The sequence below is a fragment of the Sinocyclocheilus rhinocerous genome, unplaced genomic scaffold (assembly GCF_001515625.1).
Source record: "Sinocyclocheilus rhinocerous isolate Xijiao unplaced genomic scaffold, SAMN03320098_v1.1 scaffold273, whole genome shotgun sequence".
Lineage (NCBI taxonomy): Eukaryota > Metazoa > Chordata > Actinopteri > Cypriniformes > Cyprinidae > Sinocyclocheilus > Sinocyclocheilus rhinocerous.
The window spans coordinates 309434-323399 of record NW_015656360.1 but is presented as its reverse complement, the minus strand read 5'-3'; the positions used below and the strand labels follow the sequence as shown (position 1 = coordinate 323399).

At 37.0% G+C, this 13966-nt stretch overlaps 1 protein-coding gene across 2 annotated transcripts in view; it reads left to right on the top strand.

Annotated features, from left to right (window-relative positions):
• The first annotated feature begins 252 nt into the window (after window positions 1-252).
• The window catches only part of LOC107719979 (caskin-1-like), a 61416-nt gene continuing 47702 nt past the window's right edge, over window positions 253-13966 (top strand). The window contains exon 1 of one of the 2 annotated variants that reach the window (XM_016527538.1): window positions 253-958. In XM_016527538.1, coding sequence (XP_016383024.1) covers window positions 865-958 — 94 coding nt within the window. In that variant the 5' untranslated portion in view covers window positions 253-864. The remainder of the gene's footprint in view (window positions 959-13966) is intronic. The other variant, XM_016527537.1, reaches the window with a different exon arrangement.

Below are 13966 nucleotides of genomic sequence, written 5' to 3'. Positions count from 1 at the left end.
TTAAAAATAATTACTAATAGCATAAAAAATACAAGTTCGTTTCAAGGTCTAAAGTTAAACGGGTTTCTGTATAGTGCTCAGGTGAGTTATGTTTCTGATCTGGTGCCATCCACTTTTGGCCGGTGGGTACAAAACAAAAGTGCCAGCTACAGGACAAGGCTGTTTTCAGCAGCGTGTGTTATGATGTCCCGTAGCATGTGGCTGTCAGCACTGGAATAGGGGGGTGTTCCTACACTTTGGGACCGCCCTCTGGATGAAGCGTAGCCATTTACCACAGCAATGTCAGCCCAATCCGAGGCTGGGGAAATGCACATTGCACGGTCCTTGTGTGGACCCATCGCAGCACAGAAAATAACGGTGCGAGTAGGCTACTACGGAGCGATGGTACCGCCGACTGATGCGTCTTCAGCACAGCCTCACGGATCCCAGGAAAAAACGCTCGTGGGAATTTAAAGAAACATTGATTTAGCATATTTGAATGCATCGCATCAACTCCGCTCACGCCACCAAAACGTGATTGGAGCTGATTTATCTGATGATGGTTTTCTAGAACAGACTGTTCAGTTTTGGCCATCACAACAGAGACTGAAGATCCGATCCATCACCGATGCGTTAATCGCAAGTCCGTCACAGTGGTGCTAATATTATTTTCTCGACATCGGAATAAGAACATCTGTTGTGATTCATAGGAGCCAGCTGCACCAGCTCTATAGTATTCGAGCATCCTTCCGCCAGTGCATCATCATCATCATCATCATCATCGCGCCCTGCAGCTCCATCGCAAGAGGGAGGATCCGCAGAGGAGCTCTCTGGGCAACACTACACACACAATCAGAGGATGCTTTGGATGTAAAATAAATAACGATGGGGAAAGATCAGGAATTACTTCAAGCGGTGAAGACTGAGGACCTGATGACGGTGCAGAAGCTCCTGCAGAGGCCCAAACCTGGGAAAGCAAGTAGGTTTTGCTTGATTATAAAAAAGCGTTTACATTATTGCTTGCCATGTTATGGCTGATAGAGGCAAGAGAGATCGTGAGTAGGTGGATCTTCTTTCAGTTGAGAAGGCAAACACTTGCCCTACTCTTTAATTATGGCTAGAGATGTTCAGGATTTCACTCAAGCTGTTGAAAAGACCAAAAAATGTTGTGTTTTGGGTGCTGATGTCCTCATCAAGCTTCTTAACTAGCTTTACCATCAAGGTCAGTCATCTTGGTGAACATCTTGGTTTTGGTGGTCCACCAGTTATACCAGTATGGGAATTCATTACTGGACTGAGCTGGTCTTTTTCAGCAGGAAAGAGGGTTCCCAATGTTGGATACTGTGGTGTTCCCGACTTGTCATGTGATTATGGAACACAACCGATCCTGATGAACATCACATCTGTTTGAATTCACGATTGTTTATCAATGAATGTTTTTTTTTTTTTAAGTTCTGAGTTATTCACTTGATTTGCAATGTGCAAGTTATCCTGATGTTTTCACCGTAAAGGGGCATTCAGATGTCAATGAATGCTGTTTGTGCATGAGAATTATATGAACATTAATGAGCTTGTTTTGGAAATGAATGTTTTTCAAGAGGCAGAAAATTCTAGACACAGCTGTCTGGTAAACATGAAATATTTTTGTAATCGAGAAATGGGGGAAAAAAATCATCCGCCTGACATGGTGAGGAACAAGAATCCCCCAGTGAGACCCTGATTTGCTTGGCAGTTTCATATATTCAGTTGAAAAGCAAGTGTGAACATTCATATGCCCACCTGGATTGAGCTTCTCATTGATGTTCTGCTTTGAATACCACAAACTGAGGTGGCTGCACTTTATAATTTATTGTGCTGGTCTGCTTTCTATCTGGTCTCTCCTCCACCACATCTGTGACATTATCAACAGCATCTCACACAACAGCTCGACTGAGATTTCTTTGTCTTGCATGCCTGTCTCCGTCGAGCGTGTTCGGATTAGAATAACCCCGGGGGCTCAAGGCAGAGAGCCACGGCCATCACAATGCTCTTCTGAACACCAGGCTCTGTCTTGGCGCTCGTCTCCTTTCCCCCCTCTGCCTGTTCTCCAGTGTGGCAGCAGCACACTCCTGCTCGGCTAAACACTGCCCCCTGTAATGATGGGGTGAACGAGCATGAGGTGCATCCACATCACTGCACTTTCACAATAGAAGAGAGGGGAATGAGCTGCCAGTGAGCTTCATCACTTGGCTTTGTGCCACCGAAGCAACACGTACATTCATGCTGTAAACTATGACAGCTTTTTGCCACTGAATATGTGTGAGGCTGCTCTGTGGGGAAAAAAACACTGACTGTGATATAATCTTGGAGTATTATGTCTTTTATATTTGGTTATTTCAGGACATGGTTGATTATTGTAAGTAATTTCACTTATATTATGAAGAATATAGGTGTTTTGAGAGCTGCCTTTATGAAAATCTGTGTTGAGTTCATATATTCATGAAACGCAGTAGAGCTTTACAGACAAGTTAATGCATTTCACACAAAAACAATGCATCAGCTTCTTCAAACAGAGAGTGATACACCTTTGTGAAAGCGTTGGTTGGATTTTATTTAAAGCTCTACCTCTGTATTGGAAACACAAAGCTACCCAGAAGCCAATTAGTTCCCGTCACAGCAACTGCAGTCTCCTGCTTGACAGTGATTGGTTGTGCTGGATGCTGTCTGGGCTCTGTAACAAAGTTTTGGTCAATCGACTGAAATATGGCACCTGCATCTGTTTTGTACAAAAATCCTATTTTGATAAAACCAAAGCTTATTCGTTCAAGATAATATTGACTATAGCTTTGAACAATCAAGTGTGGCTGGTAGCAAGACCTTTTGGCTTTGAGAACATTTTGGTATATACTCTGGAAATTCTAATGATTCTTAAACATAGAAACATTGACAGAAGACGGCAGATAGTCGTTCCTTTATACAGGTGCATCTCAATAAATTATAATGTCGTGTAAAAGTTCATTTTTTTCAGTAATTCAACTCAAATTGTGTAAATGTGAGCCAAAATCATCACAATTAAAAGAACCAAAGACTTAAACTACTTCAGTCTGTGTGCATTGAATTTATTTAATACACGAGTTTCACAATTTGAGTTGAATTACTGAAATAAATGGACTTTTCCACGACATTCTAATTTATTTAGATGCACCTGTACATTTGTAAACATTTTAGTATTAATTTACAGTGTATTTCTAGCTGGTACTAGTACATTTATATTAGTACAGCATTTAGTTTCCTTACAATTAAATGACCTCTTATTGAACAAGAGCAGAAAATATAGCAGCACTGTGCTGTAGAATTACAATTATTATCTCTAATTCTATTTTTATAATGAATATTACTATTCATTATAGTAATCTTCCATTTCTCAACACATTTAAAGATTGATTCTAATAGTTTGGTGTCCTGTGCTGGTGCTTAGGTTGTGGCATAAATTATGCAGTTGCATTTGCATACTATTTGCTGGTTTATTTTGTTGTTGTTACTTGGTTGTAATGCTCTGTAATGTTCAGAGTTTTTAAATCTAAAATTGTTTGTTAATTGAGTTTTGTATGCTGTTATCCATGTGTGCACATGGTAGTGCATACTTCTGTACTCACTCAGTATTTATTTATGTACAATATTGCCACATTGCAAATTATGATCGATCTATCTGTCTGTCTTAAAATAGCATGCATGTATCTTGTAAATATTGGCAGTATGATGAGGGGAGTTCAGAAAACCTCATAAAACTTCCCCCAAAAAGTGAAACGAAGCTGCTGGCTGAGCTCATATTTGCACTCACTGCCAGTCAATATTAAGACAGTGGCTTGGAGCCCTGTAGCTAATCCAAGTAATCATTACTTCCACTGCTTACTGTGATGATTGAATTACAGTGCAGATGGCTTTAAGTGAGTCGCAGAGAGAGAGAAAGAAAAGAGGAAAGTGTGCTGGGAGGGAAAGCAAGGGAAGCAGAAATAAGACACAGTGGAAAGACAAAAGTTACTCTGACATAACTAAACTTTCACATCTCACTGGATGGTAGGCCACCTCTAGGGGATTTTAGTGGTGAGCATGACTCTCGTGCAGATGTCTCACATGGAGGTGTTTGTTTCTCAGTGGGGTTGAACCTGTTTTTCTGTCCATTTATCTGCAGTACTGAGGTCTGCATTCTGAGGTGTAAGTGTGTATATGAGCCCAGAGGGAGGGTGAATTGGAAAGAGTGTTTCCAGACGATATCTGCACAGCATTTTTCCACGTATTCAGCACATTCTTCACCTTTTCTGCAAGCATTCGCTGCAGAAGCCTACAGAAAGAACATCTGGAATACAGTATATCTGATTGCCGTAAATTGCTGATTAGTTTCATTAGAATGAAGCGAGTGGAACATTGCAGAGCATGACTCCACATACTGATGAAGACATGACTGGATGTGCTATCCGTTCTCCACCTCTACAACCTGTTCACATATCCCAGCAGCAATTAGAGCTGAGCTATTTTAGCAGTCGAAACATATGGAGTCCCTAAGGAGAAAAAAACGTGTTGGCCTCGCTCACCCTGCTTTCCTCTGCCGGCTTGATTCTGGTGTTTTGGAGTTAAATAAATCTGGTGAAAAAGTTAACCGTAGGGGCGAAGTACTAGATTGATGGATGACTCTCAGCTCACCAAAGTAATGATACTGTTGAAATAGGTTGGAGGAAGTTTTTTTCTGCATATTTATAAGCTCAGAGCTCAACGGGTTAGTCAGGTGGTTGGAAATCCTCTGCAGTGGGTATTCATGGAGATATCTGACATCTGTGTGACCATCCAGGACAAGTGTAAATGGAATGTGGGTGGTTGACATGACACGACATGATCTATTAAATGTCCAAAGATTATATAACAAAATCAGAGATCAGTAAGTACTCAAAGCATGAAAATACTCATTTGCAGTGATCCTCCATGATGTTTTCTCTTTTCAAACTTAAAAAAAAAAAATAGTAATGAAATCCTAATTTTAAAATGAAATAATGTGAAAACAATTGGGTCAATACAGGAATAGTGGAACAACTGGTTAAGTGTGAAAGTTTTGTGTCTGTAGTGAAGATTTTTGGTAATTTATCGGAAAATAAGCCATATGTCATCATAAGTTAAATTAAAAACAATTACACATGATTAAAAAATGTCCTAATTTTCTTGTATTCAAACACACACAAAAAATATAAATAAATAAATAAAAAAACAAAACAATAAACCATCTCTGAAGAACATCAAAATGCCAAGACCTGTAGATTTATGCTGGATGAAGTTTCTTATTTAGTTATTCTTTTATAGTGTAATTAAATATTATTTGGTGTAATATTCAAAACATGTTTTCAAAAGTAAAACATCAACGGTGTTAATTTTAGTAGCCTAATAACTGGAAATTAGTATGTGAAATGTTTTCTTTCTAACATTTTACATTGAGGCTCAATTTGTTAACATTAGTTAATGCATTAGATATCATAAACTAACAATAAACAAAATTTTTTAAAGCATTTATTAGTCTAGGTTAATGTTAACTTACTGTTGTTCGTTGTTAATTCATGTTCGTTCATAATGCATTCATGTTAAATGATACTACTTCAAATGCATCAGTATATGTTGAAATTAACATTAAACAAGATTAATAAATGCTTTGAAAGAACTGTACATTTATAGTTTTAATATCATTTGTTATTTCATGATGCATTAACTATTGAATTAATGTTAACATAGAGAACCTTGATTTAAAAAGTTGTACTCGTTAAAAAAAAATCAGGTATCAGTTATCTGTATCAGTATGTGTAATACAACAATAGTTAACTAAGAGAATGTCAACCACCCATTGTCCTGTTTTTGCCTTGGTCCCCTGGAGCATTTACAACGACCTTAATCTGAGGACCTGACCCACATAATCCTGAAGGTAGAGGGGGCGACAGAAATCTTAAGCACATTAACTGTTGCTGATTCCTCTCAGCATGTTCCTGCACTACTCTGGTATGTATAAATGTGCTTATCACTATCACTTTGATCAGACTCCCCAGCACGGTGCACATTAATTCTGTTTACATTTTGTTATAATAGCCTCAAGTGTCTAATTGCAGTTTTGCTGATAAACCCGTAGTATTCTTATATAAAAAATTGATAATTAAAGGGTTGAAAAATGCCCTCGTACAGTTTTGAAAGTCTATAAAACCTTGTGCTATTGTGAACTTCAATGAGAGGTGTGAAGAGAAACAGGGGATGAAGGCTGACAGCTGTTATGTAACCTCACACAATGGAGTTGTGAGTGTAGTGGAGGTGGGTGGACAGAGATGGAGGCTGGATAGTGGACTGTGTGTTTTGTCATTTCTTATATGCTGCAGTGCTAAAGAACATCCCCTGAAAATTGAAACTGAATTGATCATTGAAATTGCATAAATGCAACTTTAAATGCACTACAGCACACATGGTTATGAATACTTTGAAATGGTGTAATGTTTTTCTGTAATTTGTTTTAATTTCATAAAATATATATTAAAGTATTATTATTGAAAAAATAAAAAAATGTTTAACACCTTTTTTTTTTTTAACAATCCATTTAACAACCTATTTTTTCCTCATAAAATATCTGAAATATATTCCATTTCATCACCTCAGAAACACCATTTTTGCTAAACCTTTGGAAAGTGCACATGGATACACATGCATGTTCTTAGTAGTATACGTTTCTAATGAAGGCCACTGCAGCAGTCATTCATCATAATCCTCACCGCAAATAAACCGATTTAATGAGTGACTGACTAAGAGTGACTCAGTAAATCTGATGGTACGGAAAATGTAGAATCTTGATTAGGGATGCACGATATCCGATATGCCGATAATTTTCAACTCATTTTGGCCGATTGCCGATACCGATATATAATTATTTTTCATTTTGGTTAGATTTTAACAAGAACTTATTTGTTAGAATTAAATAAACAATAATAAAGTTCCTTTATAATTACAGTAAGTTGAAGATTTGAAAATAACTATAAATAAACTATATATTAATCACTGCTTTTTTTTTCCAGAAAGATGCAGTGGTAACCTTAACATTTTATTTTATGATTTAACATTTGTAGATGGTCTAAAGCAAAAGAGTTGTAAAAATTCTGAAAATCTTTTAGAGCTCATAATTTGTTTAAAACTATAACATATTACACATTAATGAATAAATTGGTATATATAAAATTTAATTGTCATGTTTGTGATTTATTTATTTTTGAAACTATAACATATTACACATTAATGAATAAATTGGTATATATAAAATTATTTAATTTAATTGTCATGTTTGTGATTTATTTATTTTTGTTCATGTAAGCTATAGCTTCTGACCTTTAAATCAAAACATACTCATGATTTTATGGCATCAATTACTGAAATAAAACTCCTGAGCGGGCTTTAGGACCCGGGGGAGGCTGTTAATGAATAAATTGGTATATATAAAATTTAATTGTCATGTTTGTGATTTATTTATTTTTGTTCATGTAAGCTATAGCTTCTGACCTTTAAATCAAAACATACTCATGATTTTATGGCATCAATTACTGAAATAAAACTCCTGAGCGGGCTTTAGGACCCGGGGGAGGCTGCCGCTGCTGCCACTGCACGTGCTATTACTGTTGACTCTAACATACACCGAACGGCGTCATTTATTCTGTACTTGCTTTCTCAGTTTAAATGCAGCGATCCAAAACAGTGAATCTAATCACCATTCAGGCAAAACTTTGCTTCAAGAATGAGCCACAATGCTGATGCTTTTCATATCAGGCCGATGCCTGATTTATATTTAAAGCCATTATCGGCCGATTCCGATATTGATCCAATAATATCGTGCATCCCTAATCTTGATTGATGTTGAGGATCTTCACATCCAGATGTTGGACTGGGGTGAGCTGACCGACTGGCAGCTGTGTGGAGAAGCTGCCTGCTGAGAAAGAGTGCAGATGTCTCTGTCTGGAGGCCATATCTACCAGGCTACAACAGATGAACAGATCGCATATCCAGCAAACCTGAATCTATCTGATCCTTACAGACTCAGGCATGATTAAAGTTCCCGTCTGGAGTGTGCATGAGGAGATCTGGCTGGATATGTGATCACAGGAGTGTAATAAAATAAAATAATAAAATAAAAAGCCAATAAAATTGGGGAGGAAACTTGCACAATATAAGGATGCACAATAAATTGGTACCATATATAAACACACATTTTTGAGCTTTCTATTCATTAAACAATCCTGAAAAAAAATCATTTTTTTAAACATGGATAATAATAAGAAATGTTTCTTGAACAACAAATAAGCATATCAGAATGATTTCTGAAAGATCATGTGACACTGAAGACTGGAGTAATGATGCTGAAAATGCCATCACAGCGATACATTACATTTTAAAATATATTCAAATAGAAGAGTTTTTTTAAATTGCAATACTATTTTAGACTTCTTTCAAAAACATTTAAAATCTTGTATATATTCACAGTATAATGTTGTGATGCCTAAATTCACTTTACCGCTGTGCAAAAGAAAAAATAGTGAAGATGGGTTTGCCATATTGCATTATAGGAGAAACACCAAATATTAAGTTATGCTATGAAAGTTCAGAACAGGTGGGCATGTTCAGGGAGCATAATATTTTTCTGACAGAACTTCAGACATATTGTCTAAATAGTGTCCCACACATTTTCCAAGAGTGTCGTCCCTGTTTTCCTAGCTCCCAACTGTTTCATCTATATGATTTTCCTCTTAAATAAATCTTTTGCTGCTCAACAGATCACACTTTCCCAGAGGGGGCAAGTGGAGTCAGGCATTTGTCTGAGCCACGGACCCAGTCTGTTAAGGAAATAGACATTTCACCCCCTCGTGACATTAATCTTCCTCCCAGTGTAGCTCCAAGTTATTTCAATCCAATCTAGTCTGTGAATTAATTCTCTCCATTCAGGCCCGCTTTTAATAAATCATAACTCGCACTTTGTGTTAAATTAGTCACACGCAAGGCAAAGGTTTCAACTCTGAACTGTTTTCTTTGCCTTTCAGTGATAATTAATTTTCTAATGGATTCCTGATGATGTCATGTATCACGTCACTATCAAGCAGAGGGGATAAAAACACATTTTCCCAAGCTTTTCCATTTGATGAGTCCACATGGCTTGAAAAGGCAATGAATATTTTTACAATATAGTCAGATTTTCCATTAATATTGTAGTTTTTTTTTTTATTCTACCTTTTTGTCTCATCTCACCGTGCACAGACCTTAGAAAAAGCTTTACTGTAATAATGGATCTAATTAAACTTTATTGTAAAAAGTTTGGAATGCCCTTTAAGATCCATTTTTAATCTGCTCAGAACTGCATGTTCTTGGCACATATATTTGTCTTAAGTTGAAAGAGTTATTCTACTGTCATTGTTTCCACAATAAGGAAAGGGCTTGTAGATGCTTTGATGAGAACAATCCGTAGGATGTTTGCACGAAGACCATTTTCTTTGTGTTGTCTGATGTTGAAGGTTTAAAAAAGTATCATGGAGACTGTCTACATTTGTTGTTTAACAACTGAAGCCTGTTTACACTAATTAAATCTCTTGTCACTGTACCATGGTACAGTATCTAACTGTATCATTCTGCACTGCCATTAGAAGTCGCCGTATTTATTGTGCCACTGCTCATTTGCATAAAGTTCATTGTTGCTTGTTTCACCAGAAATGCTGTCCAGACACTTTATCTTTGCAAATCACTGTCAGTGTCAACTCCCCTTTTAGATATAATCTCCTGTCAGGCTGATTCTTAGGAGTGCTTTAATGCAGTAAAGAATCGGCACCAAGAGCTACATCGGCTCTATTCAGTACTGAGACTGATGAAATACACTGCTGATCCTCTGCTAGTCATAAAACAGAGCTTTGTGTTTCTGTGGAATCATTGCTGTTTTTCCACAGATTCATCTGTTATGATTGCGTTTATGGTGGTCATAATACATCTTATTTTGTAAAAATGCATGTTTCTATACTGTATGTGGCTACATTGTGGCTTATAATACTTGACTTTGCCAAACACTTGTGGTACATTTTATTCATGGAGAACTGAGTGCCTGTTCACACCAAGAACGATAACTGTATGATCGAACAATATCTATATTATCAAACATTATGCTTATTATTAGCATACACTGCAGTTTTGTTGTCTGCCACTCTAATGAAATCTTATTTGTTTGCCATAGCTTTTAATCGTTGATGCAGTGCTATGTTATTGGTTTTATTTCTCACATTTTTATTGTGTTTTATGTAATGCTATATACAGCACATTGGTCAACCGTTGTCGTTTTAAATAGTGCTTAATAAATAAAGTGACATTGACATTAATGCTGGAGCTCTTTAAAGTCAGTTGGATTCTGATTGTCAATGTTTTTATAGCTCATCAGTTGGAAAAAAATTGTTCTGAAAGCGATTCCAATGATATCGTTCCTCTGTGATGTTGTATTGCGGTGTGGACTTACTCTCATAGAATTAGAACGATAATTAACTTTATTGTCATAATTATTGCCTCTGGTGCAGGGTTATTAGCCTAATATGAAACTATTAAAACATTTTTGTTAATTTAAATGACGCTTAAATAAACTAAAGTATAAATATTAGATGGACATTGTAAATTAAATGAAAGTTTTAAGTTTAAGAAGTGCTAAAATGAGCAACTAGAAACAAATAAAAACTAAAACATACATTACTAAAAATTAAACTAATATTAAAAAGAAAAAGAAAAATATAAAAAAGTGATTATTATTAAAACTATAATAGTTTATAAATAATACTAAAAAATAAACTGCCTTGATGTGAACGATCTTCAATTCAAAATGCAAATGACTGTTCCTGAATGTAATGCAGTGATAACAAGGATGTAGGTTGGAAGCTCTGCTATTTAACCCTTGTGTCATATTAACTTTGCATCATTGTACATGAGTTGTCCATTGAGAAAAGTGCTTATGATTGTGGATTTCCGCAACATGGATTATAATCTGCAACCGACTATTACCGAGGATTAGTTTCATGACGACTGACCCGGTGACTGTATGTTATCTCACATCTCATCAGGCTCTGCAGGTTGAGGCTGTTTCCCAGCAATCATAGCACTACACTACTGGACTGATGGGCTGTTCGCTGCCGTAATGAGATTGGTTCAAAGATCAGGCTGCTTCTCCTGTGTGTGTGCTAATGGTGCCCAACAGGGCAGCAGAGAGCAGGCAGATGGTGCCAGGGTTTACAGGTGCCACACTGTGAGAGTGGTCCTGGCAGAGATTAGGGGCTGAGAACACTCGTATTGGGATGCCCAGGATGAAGATAAAAGTTGCCCATTGCTCATGTGGCTGTCTGCTATGGAGATTCTCATATATTTTTGTCTCGTTCAGCTCTGTGGCAGTGATAAAGTTTGATGTATACTGCAGGGAGTTGGGCATACATTCCTCCAGACTACGGCGTCAGTTAAAAGCAGCTCTGTCTGGATAACAGATGCCTTGTCCTGGGGATCTGTCGTGCCCATCCATGATTTCCTTATCGCTTGCTATCTCTCTCCTCTCTATTTTAAACAGATGCCTTCATCCTGCAGTGATGTGTGGGTAGAAAAATCCCTCCAGCACAAAATTATACTTTACATTTTTTGTTGAAACTGTAAATTAACTTGCTTTCAACAAAGACGGCTTTTAGTCTCACATGTTTAATATCAGCATGTAACGATAGTTGCGATAGTCTTTTCATCCCTATTGTGACAAATCTGAGTTAAACAGCTTCGCGAATGAGAAAAAAGAAGATATGTGACCCTGGACCACAAAACCAGTCATAATTTTTTTAATTGAGATTTATACACCATCTCAAAGCCATAAATAAGCTTTCCATTGATGTATCGTTTGTTATGATAGGACAATATTTGGCCGAGATACAGCTATTTGAATATCTGGAATCTGAGGGTACAAAAAAATCTAAATACTGAGAAAATCGCCTTTAAAGTTGTCCAAATGAAGTTCTTAGCAATGCATATTACTAATCAAAAATTAAGTTTTAATATATTTACAGTAGGAAATTTACAAAATATCTTTATGGAACATGATCTTTACTTAATGTCCTAATGATTTTTGGCATAAAAGAAAAGTCAATAATTTTGACCCATACAATGTATTTTTGGCTATTGCTACAAATATACCCCAGCGACTTAAGACAGGTTTTGTGGTCCAGGGTCACATATATCATTGCAAAGGGAAATTAATGTTTGATTAAATATAAAAAAAAAAAAAATAACATGCTGCATGGATAAATTATTTATAATAAACAATGCAATGTTCCATTAACAATTGTCCATTAGCAATTGTCAGTTTTGATCCCATGGTGACTTTAAAGGAATAGTTCATAGTTTAAAAAAAACATGAAAATTCTGTCATTTGCTTCCCCTCATGTCATTCCAAACATGTATGACTGATAATCTTCCCCTTCAGTGGGCTGTTAAACGTTGCAATGTGAACTCGAGAACCCTATTTGTGAACTAAATCAACCAATTAATTGAAAAGATCAGATTCAAAGGAATGTTTAGTGACTAATCGCACTTTACTACTGCTTATGAATGCACAAAGAAGAGGACTGAATAGTGACTAAAAATGTTTCTTTTTGGCTTCAAAAGACTTGCAGTCTAGCGCCTGAGTCATATGGACACTTTTATGATTCTTTTATGGTGCTTATAACAGCCCCCATTCAATTTCTTTGTATGGAAGAACGTGGCCAAGATATTGTTCAAAAATTCACCTATTGTGCCATAAAGAAGATAGAAAGTCATCAGATCTGGACTGGTAAATGCTGACAGAATTGTAATTTTTAGGTAGACCGTCCCTTAAAAACAACAAATCCGGGGTCAGTTGTACACTTCCGGACTATAGCAAGCTAGTGTTAGACACACAAACATATCCATGAGAAACACTGAATAAATATGACCTTGCCGAGTTTGCTAGAATGTAAAATTGAGCGACTGCTGGCATTGCCTTTATTAACAATGTTTCACAGCTAACAATTGAAATACTATATTCCCACGCTCATTCATATTTTTGTGGGTCTTTTGACTCTGATTATCTTATTGTATGTCTGTTCACCCCACCCTGAGACCTAAATCTATGGAGATGACTTACAAAAATGGGTTATTGTGGCAACTTGCGTTTCCAGTTTCAGTTATAGTCTCATTGTCAGTGCCCTTGTTTGGATAGATGAGAAGGCACACTGATAGCGCTGCATGAATATATGATTAGAAAAGTACTGCCAGCTCCTTACCAACATCAGGCTATCAGTGTGTGCTATCTTAGAGCGCCGCTTCAGCTGCTAGCTAAAGTGCAGTGTTAAGCTTAAGTGGAGGCACTTCAGGAGCTTGACAGGGTCTATGAGCTGGAACACACTGCAGTGGATGGGAGCTGTGCTGCAGAGAGTCCACTGGAGAATGGAAGATAAGGGAATGCTGTGCTTTTACTAGCCTTTGACTCTACACACAAACAAATTAGGTTCTTCAGCGGTTCATTGAGGTGGTTAAGGTGCTATATAGCACTGCTACCGTTTAAAGAACCTGCTAAGCCCAGTATGGTTCTTCAGTGTTTTTTTGAGGTGGTTAAGGTGCTATATAGCACCGCTGCCATACAAAGAACCTGCTAAGCCCAGTATGGTTCTTCAGTGTTTTTTTGAGGTGGTTAAGGTGCTATATAGCACTGCTACCGTTTAAAGAACCTGCTAAGCCCAGTATGGTTCTTCAGTGTTTTTTTGAGGTGGTTAAGGTGCTATATAGCACCGCTGCCATACAAAGAACCTGTTAAGCCCCTGTATAGTTCTTTAAAGGTTCTCTAACTCTCTCTTAGTCTCTTAGTTTAGTTGGGGGAAAGGATTAAAACACAACATTAAAATATAGTGTATTTACTTAAGATAACGTGGTTCTCAACCTTTTT